This window comes from Oncorhynchus mykiss, chromosome 30 (genome assembly GCF_013265735.2).
Source record: "Oncorhynchus mykiss isolate Arlee chromosome 30, USDA_OmykA_1.1, whole genome shotgun sequence".
NCBI lineage: Eukaryota > Metazoa > Chordata > Actinopteri > Salmoniformes > Salmonidae > Oncorhynchus > Oncorhynchus mykiss.
In genome coordinates, this window is record NC_050570.1 from 3,256,029 (window position 1) to 3,272,020 (window position 15,992).

The 15,992-nt window shown below is 40.8% G+C and overlaps 2 protein-coding genes across 3 annotated transcripts; both read left to right on the top strand.

The window, feature by feature from the left end:
* The first annotated feature begins 366 nt into the window (after positions 1 to 366).
* LOC110522690 (SKI family transcriptional corepressor 1 homolog-B-like) lies at positions 367 to 14,480 on the top strand. Of its 2 annotated transcripts, none has more exons than XM_036969279.1 (7): positions 367 to 2,175; positions 2,538 to 2,634; positions 2,733 to 2,840; positions 3,012 to 3,077; positions 3,406 to 3,480; positions 3,844 to 3,918; positions 14,036 to 14,480. In XM_036969279.1, exons 1-7 carry the CDS (start codon positions 373 to 375, stop codon positions 14,131 to 14,133), a joined length of 2,322 nt encoding a protein of 773 aa, XP_036825174.1. In that variant the 5' UTR covers positions 367 to 372; the 3' UTR covers positions 14,134 to 14,480. The 2 variants fall into 2 exon arrangements, with proteins under 2 accessions (XP_036825174.1, XP_036825175.1); XM_036969280.1 differs by having other exon boundaries at positions 14,039 to 14,480.
* Positions 14,481 to 14,488: 8 nt separating this feature from the next.
* On the top strand, positions 14,489 to 15,223 carry LOC118945764 (integumentary mucin A.1-like). The gene has a single exon (XM_036968561.1). The coding sequence runs from the start codon at positions 14,489 to 14,491 to the stop codon at positions 15,221 to 15,223; it is 735 nt and encodes a 244-aa protein (XP_036824456.1).
* The last annotated feature ends 769 nt before the right edge of the window (positions 15,224 to 15,992 follow it).

The following is a 15,992-nucleotide window of genomic DNA, read 5'->3' on the forward strand; positions in this document are numbered from 1 at the left end:
ATTTGCTGTCATTATAGGCTAATCAATAGATTAGATTTTTTGGAAGCTGGAAAGAGGATACGGATTGTTTTAAAATCATTATTTTTATTCTTTATTTAAAAAAAATGTATTTAACCTTTGTATAACTAGGCAAGTCAGTTAAGAACACATTCTTATTTATTTACAATGACGGCCTACCCCGGCCAAACCCGGACGAAGCTGGACCAATTGTGCGCCGCCCTATGGGACTCCCAATCACGGCCGGATGTGATGCAGCCTGGATTATAAATTAGTTTATAAGTATTATTTGTAAAAATAAAAAATATATATATACATTAAAACTTTCGTTGTCAGGATAATAATTGTTAGTTTTTTATCTGCAGGCTTCCAGCAATGGAGTGTAATCCTCGTCTGCTACCTGCGACACGGGACTCCAGCTCTTCTCCACCGAGCTCCAAACAGGACCTCCCAACATTCAACCCCAACCTGAAACCCAACCAGGTCAGCGAGACCGCCCTGTATGGAATACCCATAGTCTGCCTGGTGCTGGACGGTCAGGAGAGACTGTGCCTGGCGCAGATCTCCAACACTCTGCTGAAGAACTACAGCTATAACGAGATCCACAACCGGCGCGTGGCGCTGGGAATCACCTGCGTGCAATGCACCCCGGTCCAGCTGGAGATTCTGAGGCGTGCGGGCGCCATGCCCATCTCCTCGAGGCGCTGTGGGATGATTACAAAGCGCGAGGCCGAGAGGCTTTGTAAATCATTTCTTGGAGCTCACAACCCTCCAAAATTACCGGAAAACTTCGCGTTTGACGTGTCCCACGAGTGCGCGTGGGGGAGCCGTGGTAACTTTATACCAGCCAGGTACAACAGCTCCCGAGCCAAGTGCATCAAGTGCTCCTTCTGTAACATGTATTTTTCTCCCAATAAGTTCATATTCCACTCTCACCGCACACCAGAGTCAAAGTACACCCAGCCAGACGCGGCTAACTTTAACTCCTGGAGGAGACACCTCAAACTGACCGACAAGGGCTCACCTGACGACGTGGCACATGCATGGGAGGACGTGAAGGCCATGTTCAACGGGGGCAGCCGGAAGAGAACGATGCCCGTGCACGGTCACGGGTCTGAGCGTTCTTTTCCATTGAAATCACATCAAGGACCTAGCAACCTCTCCCGGAGAGACTCACCGGAGATCCCCCCTAAAATCCTCCGCTGCGAAGACAACCGAGGAGGCATGGGGAGTATGAGTACCACGCGCAGCTATCCGGTTATCCCGGTGCCCAGTAAGAGCTTCGGTATGCTGCAGAATGTGAAGATTCCTCCGCCGCTTTACCCACATCCCTACGGGTTCCCGACATTCGGGCTGTTCCAGAAAAAGAATGATAGTGGTGGTGTGATGGAAGGAGAGCAAAACAAAGCCCACCTCTCCGGGGTCTTCTCCTGGCCTAGCACCAAGGACAGCGCCTACCACTCTTTCCCCATGTTCTGGCCTACTGCAGGTGGCCTGACCATGCCCCCCTACCCCCACCCCCAGCCACAGCCACAGGCCCAGCACAAACCGCACTCGGAGCTCCTGTGCGCCCGACAGAGTGATCTGGACGCATCCGAGCAGAGTGACAGAAGTAGCAACACTCCGAGGGACAGTCTGATGGACAGTGACCAGTGCTCTAGCACACAGTCCACCCGGAATGAGGACGACAAGTTTGGCGATGAGGCGAGGCCAATGGACTGTATAAGGCCAGTTCTATCACGGAAGATTAGCTACGTCTCTGCATTCAGACCCGTCATCAAAGACGCGGAGAGTATTGCCAAACTTTACGGTAACCGGGGGTCGTACAACGGGGCTCGAGCTGGCTACCTGTCACCAGATTTCCTGAGCGAGAGCTCGAGTTACAGGTCCGTGTCCCCCGGAAGCGTGGACAGTGTGGGAGAGACGGATGTGGACGTTGAAACCAATAAATCACAAGAGGATGAGGAGTCACTTCCGCACAACATTGAGGGCAGCAAGAGCCCCCTTGTACCCTTTCTAAACTTGGCACAGGGTGCTTCACTAAACGGCCTAGAATCCAAATCGGAGCCGGAACAAGCGGCTGTGGTCGACTCACAGAGAATGAATCTACCTCTACACGTGGTACTACTGTCTTCAGACAGAGAGAGACAGGAGAACAAGACCACGTCTATTGTTGAAGTGAGTGATTGATATGGACACACTGCCGATGTTCTACATACCAAGGCAAATAGTTTGTGTTTGTTTGTTGTGAATTAGGAATTCACAGATAGGAATTAAAAAGTAACAATAGACCACCGTTCATTAATTGACTCATCGGAAAAGGCATCATCCTTTATAATGTCACGTATAGATTTGGGCTTATTTTTCATTTTTACGTTCACGTTTGTTTTGTCTGTGTTTAAACAGCAGAGAATCAAAGGTCGTTCAAATACACAATTTGCCCCCCCCCCCCCCCCAAAAAAAATGTCAGAAAATCTCAGAGAGCATGAATTGAATGCAATTTACCGATTAACTTCATTATCCTGTCCTGATTTATCTAGATATATTCACCGGACAGGAGTGATATGCAACAAAGGAGAAGTCCATATGCTTTTGGTTCAGCACCGAATTACCGTAAAGATACCGTGGAATCGAAAGGTTGGATGTTGTTCTGTTCAAATGTTATAATAAAAAACATTTCGGGAAAAGCAACGAGACTCATTGATTTCCATTGGATTTATTTGATGTTTATTTAGACGACTGTGTCAGTAGAGAGGAGCCGTCTTCGACAATGGAGGAGGTTGAAACGAAGTCTTGTGACGGCCAAAGCGGCGAGGAGAGCCCGAGAGTAGCTCTGAATGAGGGTTAGTTCTAGCGATCATCTTCTCCGTCGATAATAGGCGATTTTACATTTTCTGTCGGAACTTTTTCTTATATATAAAAAAAAAAGAAGAATTAAAGCCTCTTTTTTTTTTTTAATGGCCTATTTGTGTATATTTTGTAACGCTATAAATATTGTCTCTGTGTGTTTTCAGGCGAGGCAACGCACAATGTTAGCAGAGTATTACAAACTCAGAAAGACATAGAAAACCTGGCAAAAGGTAACACCGTACAATAACTTATTATTATTACATTGTTATTTATAAAAAAATGTTTGCCTATTTGTTTTTTTTTGTTTTTATAATAATAATAATGATATTGTTTATTTATAGGCTTTCTTTAATAATTGGAAGAATCCCTAAATGATGCCTTTACATGATCCCTGCAGAATAGAATAGACTGGCTTTCACCCTAGGCCTTTTACCAATCGCTTGACATGAATCGTTTAACATAATTTAGTCTACCATTTAGCCTATACCCCGCAGCCATTTTCACCCCATATTCATTTTTTATTTATTTTTAACACATTTGTTCATTCATTTTCTACAGACGAATTGCAGAGACAGCTCGTTGAGCAAGTGGAGCTAAGGAAGAAATTGGAACGAGAATTCCAACATTTAAAAAGTATAATTCATTTTAAATCAAATGTTAGTTTTCGAGTCGAAGGGGTTGTAAAAAAGAGAATGTTTCTCGTAGTATCACGCACATCACGATCAGCATGTTGACCGCTGAACAAACACACGTCGATATGGTTTTCACGACGTTAGGTGTGTTTTATAGTGCATGTCAGTTTTTATTGCATGATTCGAATGTCATTTATTTTTCAATCCAATTCATATGGCTATTCGTTTGTGTACTTGATGATTTAGGAGGCTTTATTCAATTTTTTGCCCGAGTAGGATGCCCGAGCGTGTATAGGCAACCACATTCAAATAGTCGTTTATCGGCTATACTAAAGATGACTAAGCTATTGTAATTGCTCCCCAGATAATTTCCATCATCAGATGAAAAGGGAGCTGTCCTACAGGGAAGAGATGGTTCAGCAGCTTCATATTGTCAGAGGTGAGAACATACCAACATACCCCCCCCCCCCCCCCCCCCCCCCCCACCCACACCCCCCACCACCACCACCACATACACAATCCATCTCTCAATAGTCTCAAGGCTTAACAATCCTTCTTTAACCTGTCTCCTCCCCTTCATCTACACTGATTTTGAAGTGGATTTAACAAGTGAGGGATCATAGCTTTTCACACCTGGTCAGTCTATGTCATGGAGAAAGCAGGTGTTCTTAATGTTTTGTACACTCAGTGTGTGTATATATTTATATATATATATATATATATATATATAATATATATATATTTAGTCTATCTATATATATATATATATATTTATATACACAATAATGCCTTTGATCATCCCATGCCTTTAATCAATCAACCAAACAAATTCTTATTTTCAATGACGGCCTAGGAACAGTGGGTTAACTGCCTGTTCAGGGGCAGAACGACAGATTTGTACCTTGTCAGCTCAGGGATTTGAACTTTCAACCTTTCGGTTACTAGTCCAACGCTCTAACCACACTGCCGCCCCACTAAAAGGGTACACCATATTTAAACCAGTTCTCTACATGTATTCTAGTCTTTCTTATTAAAGGGTACACCATATTTAAAGGGATGGCTTAAGATACATGTACTAAAAACCCTGATTGAATGAAAATTCCACCAGAATAAAATCTGTCAGCCAGCAAGTGGGAGGGATTTAATTAGTTGCATTACATTTATTCAGCCCCTGGCAAGGGAACCACACCTGCAAAGCCGTTATGCACCTTCATAAGGTAAGTCTGAATAGCAACCACTGAGAAGTGCATCGTCAAGGTGTACGTAAGAAAGGCTTAATTTCCTAAGTCAGAATCGGGCCCTTGATGAACAGTCAAAATAAACTATATCACAACACAGATGGATGTATAGACCTACAGTTTATAGTCATAACTGTGGACATCATTTAAGGATTTAAGTATTTTTTTAATGAATCTAAAAACAGATATTTTGTGTTTAATTCAACACTGGCGTTATTAACACACAGACCTGCAACAACAAAAAATGTAAAAAGATTAGAAAGACAATATTAGGTCAGAACAATAATATTTACATGCACATAATACATGAGTCTATATAAGTATGATCAAATCAACCTAAATTAACAACGTAAAGCCGTCTCCAGCCACTCAGTTCAGCTATCACACGGCTAACAGACCTGATATAACTAGCAGACCTGATGTAACTACTAATCAGCTAGCAGACCTGATATAACTAGCAGACCTGATATAACTACTAATCAGCTAGCAGACCTGATATAACTACTAATCAGCTAACAGACCTGATATAACTAACATACCTGATATAACTACTAATCAACTATCAGACCTGATATAACTACTAATCAGCTAACAGACCTGATATAACTACTAATCAACTATCAGACCTGATATAACTACTAATCAACTATCAGACCTGATATAACTACTAATCAACTATCAGACCTGATATAACTACTAATCAACTATCAGACCTGATATAACTACTAATCAGCTAACAGACCTGATATAACTACTAATCAGCTAGCAGACCTGATATAACTACTAATCAGCTATCAGACCTGATATAACTACTAATCAACTATCAGACCTGATATAACTACTAATCAACTATCAGACCTGATATAACTACTAATCAGCTAACAGACCTGATATAACTACTAATCAGCTAACAGACCTGATATAACTAACAGACCTGATATAACTACTAATCAGCTAGCAGACCTGATATAACTACTAATCAGCTAACAGACCTGATATAACTACTAATCAGCTAGCAGACCTGATATAACTACTAATCAGTTAACAGACCTGATATAACTACTAATCAGCTATCAGACCTGATATAACTACTAATCAGCTAGCAGACCTGATATAACTACTAATCAGCTAGCAGACCTGATATAACTAGCAGACCTGATATAACTACCAATCAGCTATCAGACCTGATATAACTACTAATCAACTATCAGACCTGATATAACTACTAATCAACTATCAGACCTGATATAACTACTAATCAACTATCAGACCTGATATAACTACTAATCAACTATCAGACCTGATATAACTAGCAGACCTGATATAAATACTAATCAACTATCAGACCTGATATAACTACTAATCAGCTAGCAGACCTGATATAACTACTAATCAGCTAGCAGACCTGATATAACTACTAATCAGCTAGCAGACCTGATATAACTACTAATCAGCTAACAGACCTGATATAACTAGCAGACCTGATATAACTACCAATCAGCTATCAGACCTGATATAACTAGCAGACCTGATATAACTACTAATCAGCTAGCAGACCTGATATAACTACCAATCAGCTATCAGACCTGATATAACTAACGGACCTGATATAACTACTAATCAGCTAGCAGACCTGATATAACTACTAATCAGCTAGCAGACCTGATATAACTACTAATCAGCTAACAGACCTGATATAACTAACAGACCTGATATAACTACTAATCAGCTAGCAGACCTGATATAACTACTAATCAGCTAGCAGACCTGATATAACTACCAATCAGCTAGCAGACCTGATATAACTAGCAGACCTGATATAACTACTAATCAGCTAGCAGACCTGATATAACTACTAATCAGCTAACAGACCTGATATAACTACTAATCAGCTAACAGACCTGATATAACTACTAATCAACTATCAGACCTGATATAACTAGCAGACCTGATATAACTACTAATCAGCTAGCAGACCTGATATAACTACTAATCAGCTAGCAGACCTGATATAACTACTAATCAGCTAGCAGACCTGATATAACTACTAATCAGCTAGCAGACCTGATATAACTACTAATCAACTATCAGACCTGATATAACTACTAATCAACTATCAGACCTGATATAACTACTAATCAACTATCAGACCTGATATAACTACTAATCAACTATCAGACCTGATATAACTACTAATCAGCTATCAGACCTGATATAACTACTAATCAACTATCAGACCTGATATAACAACTAATCAACTATCAGACCTGATATAACTAGCAGACCTGATATAACTACTAATCAACTATCAGACCTGATATAACTACTAATCAACTATCAGACCTGATATAACTAGCAGACCTGATATAACTACTAATCAGACTACAAATCCAAATATATTTCATATTTGAGATTCTTCAAAGTATCCACCCTTTGCCTTGATGACAGTGTTGCACACTTTTGGCATTCTCTCAACCAGCTTCACCTGGAATGCTTTTCCAACAGTCTTGAAGGAGTTCCCACATATGTTTTTCCTTCACTCTGTGGTCCAACTCATCTAAAACCATCTCAATTGGGTTGAGGTCGGGTGATTGTGGAGGCCAGGTCATCTGATGCAGCATCATCACTCTCCTTCTTGGTCAAATATCCCTTACACAGCCTGGAGGTGTGTTGGGTCATTGTCCTGTTGAAAAACAAATGATAGTCCCACTAAGCCCAAACCAGATGGGATGGCGTATCACTGCAGAATGCTGTGGTAGCAATGCTGGTTAAGTGTGCCTTGAATTCTAAATAAATCACAGTCAGTGTCACCAGCAAAGCACCCCCACACCATAACACCTCCTCCTCCATGCTTCATGTTGGGAACCACACCTGCGGATATCATCTGTTCACCTACTCTGCATCTCACAAAGACATGGCGGTTGGAGCGAAAAATCTCAAATTTGGACTCATCAGACCAAAGGACAGATTTCCACCGGTCTAATGTCCATTTCTCGTGTTTCTTGGCATAAGCAAGTCTCTTCTTATTATTGGTGTCCTTTAGTAGTGGTTTCTTTGCATCAATTCAATCATGAAGGCCTGATTCACACAGTCTCCTCTGAACAGTTGATGTTGAGATGTCTGTTACTTGAACTCTGTGAAGCATTTATTTGGGCTGACATTTCTGAGACTGGTAACTCTAATGAACGTATCCTCTGCAGCAAAGATAACTCTGGGTCTTCCTTTCCTGTGGCAGTCCTCATGAGAGCCAGTTAACTCTAATGAACTTATCCTCTGCAGCAGAGGTAACTCTGGGTCTTCCTTTCCTGTGGCGGTCCTCATGAGAGCCAGGTAACTCTAATGAACTTATCCTCTGCAGCAGAGGTAACTCTGGGTCTTCCTTTCCTGTGGTGGTCCTCATGAGAGACTGGTAACTCTAATGAACTGATCCTCTGCAGCAAAGATAACTCTGGGTCTTTCCTTTCCTGTGGCGGTCCTCATGAAAGCCAGTTTCATCATAGCGCATGATGGTTTTTTGCAACTGCAATTGAAGAAACTTTCAAAGTCCTTGAAATGTTCCATATTGACGGACCTTCATGTCTTAAAGTAATGATGGACTGTTGCTTCTTCTTTGCTTATTTGAGCCAGTCTTGCCATAGTGTGGACTTGGTCTTTTACCAAATGGGGCTATCTTCTTCTGTAAACCACCTTGTTCAGGGAGTTTTAATAAATAAACGCAACATAAAACAAAACAAGAAACACGAACAACGCACAGAATTAACATTGCAACAGAAACAATCATGCCTGGGGAAGGAACCAAAAGGATACAGATACATTTAAACTCAGTTTTTCACAATTCCTGACATTTAATCCCAGTAAAAAATTCCATGTTTTAGGTCAGTTAGGATCACCACTTTATTTTAAGAATGTGAAATGTCAGAGTAATAGTAGAAGAGAATGATTTATTTCAGCTTTTATTTCTTTCATCACATTCCCAGTGGGTCAGAAGTGTACTTATATTCAATTAGTATTTGGTAGCATTGCTTTTAAATGGTTTAACTTGGGTCAAACGTTTCGGGTAGCCTTACACAAGCCTCCCACAATAAGTTGGGTGAATTTTGGCCCATTCCTTTGGCCAAACAGTTTTTGTTTCATCAGACCAGAGGACATTTCTCCAAAAAGTACGATCTTTGTCCCCATGGTCAGTTGCGAACCGTAGTCTGGCTTTTTTATGGCGGTTTTGGAGCAGTGACTTCTTCCTTGCTGAGCGGCCTTTCAGGTTATGTTGATGTAGGACTTGTTTTACTGTGGATGTAGATACTTTTGTATCCGTTTCTTCCAGCATCTTCACAAGGTCCTTTGCTGTTGTTCTGGGATTTATTTGCACTTTTCGTACCAAAGTACGTTCATCTCTAGGAGACAGAACGCGTCTCCTTCCTGAGCGGTATGACGGCTACGTGGTCTCATGGTGTTTATACTTGGTGTTTATACTTGAATGTGGTACCTTCAGGTGTTTGGAAATTGCTCCCAAGGATGAAACAGACTTTTTCTGAGGTCTTGGCTGATTTCTTTTGATTTTTCCATGATGTCAAGCAAAGAGGCACTGAGTTTGAAGGTAGGCCTTGAAATACATCCACAAGTACACCTCCAATTGACTCAAATTATGTCAATTAGCCTATCAGAAACTTCTAAAGCCAGCCATGACATCATTTTCTGGAATTTTCCAAGCTGTTTAAAGTTACAGTAAACTTAGTGTATGTAAACTTCTGACCCACTGGAATTGTGATACAGTGAATTTATAAGTGAAATAATTTGTCTGTAAAAAATTGTTGAAAAAATTACTTGTGTCAAGCATCAAAGTAGATGTCCTAACCGACTTGCCAGAACTATAGTTTGTTGACAGATTTTATACACAAGAACACACATAGTCAGGAACACTGACCTGTGAACAGACAGTCTTGCTGTGGCTAAAGGGTTAGATCGTTTCTTCAGACATACATGAACATGTTTTACTACATTTCAGATCATGGCCTCGATTCATATTTTATTTATTGTATTTATTTATATGTGCAGTGCCTTCGGGAAAGTATTCAGGCCCCTTCACATTTTCCACATTTGTTATGTTACAGCCTTATTCTAAAAAATAATTTCCTCAGCAATCTACACACAATACTCCATTATGACATCACAATCCTCCATAATGACATCACAATCCTCCATAATGACATCACAATCCTCCATAATGACATCACAATACCCCATAATGACAAAGCAAAAACAGGTTTTTATCAATGTTTGACAATGTTTTTAAAAAACAAAAAAACAGATATACCTTATTTACATAAGTATTCAGACCCTTTGCTATGAGACTCGAAATTGAGCTCAGGTGAATCCTGTTTCCATTGATCATCCTTGATATATTTGTACAACTTGATTGGAGTCCACCTGTGGTAAATTCAATTGATCGGACATAATTTGGAAAGGCACACACCTGTCTATATAAGGTCCCACAGTTGCCAGTGCATGTCAGAGCAAAAACCAAGCCATGAGATGGAAGGAATTGTCCGTAGAACTCCGAGACAGGATTGTGTAGAGGTACAGATCTGGGGAAGAGTACCAAAACATTTATGCAGCATTGAAGGTCCCCAAGAACACAGTGGAAGTTTGGAACCACCAAAACTCTTCCTAGAGCTTGCCACCCGGCTAAACTTAGCAATCGAGGGAGAAGGGCCTTGGTTAGGGCCTTGGTTAGTTAGGTGACCCAAGAACCCACTCTTACAGAGCTCTAGAGTTCCTCTGTGAAGATGGAAGAACCTTCCAGAAGGCCTTTATGGTAGAGTGGCCGGACAGAAGCCACTCCTCAGTAAAAGGCACATGATGGCCTGCTGGGAGTTTGCCTAAAGGCACCTAAAGGACTCTCAGACCATGAGAGACAAGATTCTCTGGTCTGATGAAACTAAGATTGAACTCTTTGGCCTGAATGCCAAGCGTCACGTCTGGAGGAAACCTGCCACCATCCCTACGATGAAGCATGGTGGTGGCAGCATCATGCTGTGGGGATGTTTTTCAGTGGCAGGGACTGGGAGACTAGTCAGGATCGAGGCAAAGAAGAACGGAGAAAAGTACAGAGAGATCCTTGTGAACCTGCTCCAGAGTGCTCAGGACCTCAGACTTAGGCGGAGGTCCACTTTTCAACAGGACAACGACTCTAAGCACACAGCCAAGACAACACGGGAGTGGCTTCGGGACAGGTCTCTGAAATTCCTTAAGTGGCCCAGCCAGAGAACGGACTTGAACCCGATCGAACATCTCTGGAGAGACCTGAAAACAGCTGTGCAGCAACGCTCCCCATCCAACCTCACAGAACTTGAGAGGATCTGCAGAGAAGAATTGAAGAAACTCCCCAAATACAGGTGTGCCAAGCTTGTAGCATCATACCCAGGAAGACTTGAGGCTGTAATCACTGCCAAAGGTGCAGTACTTAGTAAAGGGTCTGAATACTTATGTAAATGTCAATAATTTAAATTAAATTGAAAAACTCTTAAGTTTTGTATCCGGTGTTGTTCTGTGTGATTGCAGTTGTATTACATTTTAGAGCATACCCTTGAATCAAGTTTTGTTTAAGCAATAAGGCACGGGGGTGTGGTTTATGGCCAATATAGTACATTTTATAAACTGGAATATTCGAGCCCTGAATGCTGATTGGCTGACAGCTGTGGTATATCAGACCGTGTACAACGGTTATGACAAAACATGTATTTTTACTGCTCAAAACCAGTTTCTAATGGCAATAAGGCACTTCGGGGGGTTGTGGTATATGGCCCATATACCACGGCTAAAGGCTGTGTCCAGGCACTTGTCACGCTGAAGAACAACCCTTAGTCGTGGTATATTGGCCATATACCATACACCCTCGTGCCTTATTGCTTAGTTAAAGTTTAAATTCATTTTAGAGCATGGCCTTGATTCAATTGACCCACAACTGCCTTTAATACTATATTTGAACCCAAAGAGAATTGATTTAGGCCTATATACATTTGAAAAGAGAATTGATTTAGGCCTATATACATTTGAAAAGAGATTTGATTTAGGCCTATATACATTTGAAAAGAGAATTGATTTAGGCCTATATACGTTTGAAAAGAGATTTGATTTAGGCCTATATACATTTGAAAAGAGTATTGATTTAGGCCTATATACATTTGAAAAGAGATTTGATTTAGGCCTATATACGTTTGAAAATAGATTTGATTTAGGCCTATATACATTTGAAAAGAGATTTGATTTAGGCCTATATACATTTGAAAATATATTTGATTTAGGCCTACATACATTTGAAAAGAGAACTGACTTTGGCCTATATACGGCAAGTAGCCTAGTGGTTAGAGCGTTGGGCCAGTAACTGAAAGGTTGCTAAATCGAATCCCTGAGCTGACAAGGTAAAAATCTGTCGTTCTGCCCCTGACCTTGGCAGTTAATAACCCACTGTTCCCCGGTAGGCCGTCATTGTAAATAAGAATTTGTTCTTATCTGACTTGCCTAGTTAAATTTCAATGTATATATATATATATACAATTGAAAAGAGAAATGACTATAAACATTTGAATACACATCAATAGCAAAGTCCATTTAATGTGCATTGTGAGGACCACGACACTGAAACACACATACACCTTTGTGGATCTATTTAGTGATCTATTCCCTTCTTCATCTAGTGGATATATTTAGTGATCTATTCCCAAATCTTCATCTAGTGGATCTATTTAGTGATCTATTCCCAAATCTTAATCTAGTGGATCTATTTAGTGATCTATTCCCAAATCTTCATCTAGTGGATATATTTAGTGATCTATTCCCAATCTTCATCTAGTGGATCTATTTAGTGATCTATTCCCTTTCTTCATCTAGTGGATCTATTTAGTGATCTATTCCCTTTCTTCATCTAGTGGATCTATTTAGTGATCTATTCCCTTCTTCATCTAGGGGATCTATTTAGTGATCTATTCCTTTCTTCATCTAGTGGATCTATTTAGTGATCTATTTAGTGATCTATTCCCATCCTTCATCTAGTGCATCTATGCCCTTACTTCATCTAGTGGATCTATTTAGTGATCTATTTCCTTCATCTAGTGTATTATATTCTCTTTCTTCATCTAGTGGATCTATTTAGTGATCTATTCCCTTTTTATCTAGTGGATCTATTTAGTGATCTATTCCCTTTCTTCATCTAGTTGATCTATTTAGTGATCTATTCCCTTTCTTCATCTAGTTGATCTATTTAGTGATCTATTCCCTTTCTTCATCTAGTGGATCTATTTAGTGATCTATTCCCTTTTTATCTAGTGGATCTATTTAGTGATCTATTCCCTTTCTTCATCTAGTTGATCTATTTAGTGATCTATTCCCTTTATTCATCTAGTGGATCTATTTAGTGATCTATTCCCTTTCTTCATCTAGTGGATCAATTTAGTGATCTATTCCCTTTATTCATCTAGTGGATCTATTCCCTTTTTTCATCTAGTGGATCTATTTAGTGATCTATTCCCTTTTTATCTAGTGGATCTATTTAGTGATCTATTCCCTTTCTTCATCTAGTGGATCTATTTAGTGATCTATTCCCTTTTTATCTAGTTGATCTATTTAGTGATCTATTCCCTTTCTTCATCTAGTTGATCTATTTAGTGATCTATTCCCTTTATTCATCTAGTGGATCTATTCCCTTTCTTCATCTAGTGGATCTATTCCCTTTATTCATCTAGTGGATCTATTCCCTTTCTTCATCTAGTGGATCTATTCCCTTTATTCATCTAGTGGATCTATTTAGTGATCTATTCCCTTTCTTCATCTAGTTGATCTATTTAGTGATCTATTCCCTTTATTCATCTAGTGGATCTATTCCCTTTCTTCATCTAGTGGATCTATTCCCTTCTTCATCTAGTGGATCTATTCCCCCCATCATCTAGTGGATCTATTTAGTGATCTATTCCCTTTCTTCATCTAGTGGATCTATTCCCTTTCTTCATCTAGTGGATCTATTTAGTGATCTATTCCCTTTCTTCATCTAGTGGATCTATTTAGTGATCTATTCCCTTTCTTCATCTAGTGGATCTATTCCCTTACTTCATCTAGTGGATCAATTTAGTGATCTATTTCCTTTCTTCATCTAGTGGATCTATTTAGTGATCTATTCCCAATCTTCATCTAGTGGATCTATTTAGTGATCTATTTTCTTCATTTAGTGGATCTATTCTCTTTCTTCATCTAGTGGATCTATTTAGTGATCTATTCCCTTTCTTTGTCTAGTGGATCTATTTATTGATCTATTCTCTTTCTTCCCAGAAGCTCACAACGCGCTACAACATTTCTCCTGTAAGATGCTGACTCCTCGACACTGCACTGGAACCTGCTCCTTCAAACCTCCTCTTCTACCACCCTAGTCCCTTCCCACAGTCCACCGTGGAGCCCCATCCGTTTGGAAAGCAAGACTATACCACCCTAGTCCCTTCCCACAGTCTGCCGTGGAGCTCCGTCAGTCTGGAAAGCAAGGCTACTTCTACCCACAGGACTACCACCACCCCGAAGACTACTATCGCCCCAAAGACTACCGCCCCCAAGACTACTACCGCCCCCAAGACTACTAAACCCCCAAAGACTACTACCACCTCGAAGACTACTACCACCCAGAAGACTTCTACCACCCAGAAGACTACTACCGCCCCCAAGACTACTAAACCCCCAAAGACTACTACCACCCCCAAGACTACTACCACCCCCAAGACTACTACCGCCCTCATGACTACCACCACCCCCAAGACTACTACCGCCCTCATGACTACTACCGCCCCAAAGACTACTACCACCTCGGAGACTACTACCACCCCAAAGACGACTACCACTGCGAAGACTACTACCACCCCCAAGACTACTACCAACCCCAAGACTACTATCACCCCCAAGACTACTACCGCCCCCAAGACTACTACCACCCCCAAGACTACTACCACCCCCAAGACTACTACCGCCCCCAAGACTACTACCACCCCCAAGACTACCATCACCCCCAAGACTACTACCACCCCCAATACTACTACCACCCCCAAGACTATTACCACCCCCATGACTACTACCACCCCCATGACTACTACCACCCCCAAGACTATTACCACCCCCAAGACTACAACCGCCCCCAAGACTACTACTGCCCCAAAGACTACTACCACCTCGGAGACTACTACCACCCCAAAGACGACTACCACCGCGAAGACTACTACCACCGCCAATACTACTACCAACCCCAAGACTACTACCAACCCCAAGACTACTATCACCCCCAAGACTACTACCACCCCAAAGACTACTACCACCCCCAAGACTACAACCACCCCCAATACTACTACCACCCTGAGGACTACTACCACCCCCAAGACTACTATTACCCCGAAGACTACTACCACCCCCAAGACTACAAACCAACCTGAAGACTACAGCTGCCTAAATACGAAAGAGGAAGTGTCTGAGTTAGGGTAGCACATTTCCAGTGACTTTCCCCAAAATTCCAAGGTTCTCCAGTAATCCCGGTTGGACGATTCCTGGATTACCTGCTTTATTCCATCCTGATTCCATCAATCTTCCAAACGGGATCTCTGGAAATGATGGGTATTTTGGGAAATAATTTTGCAACTGAGTAATGATCTAGGATCAGTTTCGCATTTCAGATCAAAATACATAATATTATTATGAACATGGACGGACCTGATCCTAGATCAGCACTGCTACTCAGATGCTTTATGACTTTTAATGACTGGACATGGACGGACCTGATCCTAGATCAGCACTGCTACTCAGATGCTTCTATGACTTTGAATGACTGGACATGGACGGACCTGATCCTAGATCAGCATTGTTACTGGTCTGTAAGACGTCACTGGTCTGTAATTAACATATTGGGGGCGTGTGAATTCAGACTCAATGTATAATTTATATAAAATTATAAAACACCACATCAAATACATTTTATTTATACCATAACTTTTATTAAGCATTTATATATATATATATATATATATATATTTAGAGGCAAAGTGCAATGAATCTGTATCCTGTGATAGTTGTTAGTCAAATGTCTTTATGGAAGTACTATGTTATCATTTGAATGTGAGTAGTTTACGTTTTGATTTCATTTCCTAACGTTGTTTATTCATTACCACGGTTTGCTCTTTGTTCATCCACAACTTTCTATTCTCTCGATGTAATGCACTTTAAACTTTAAACCCCTAAATGACTTCAACGTGTAATA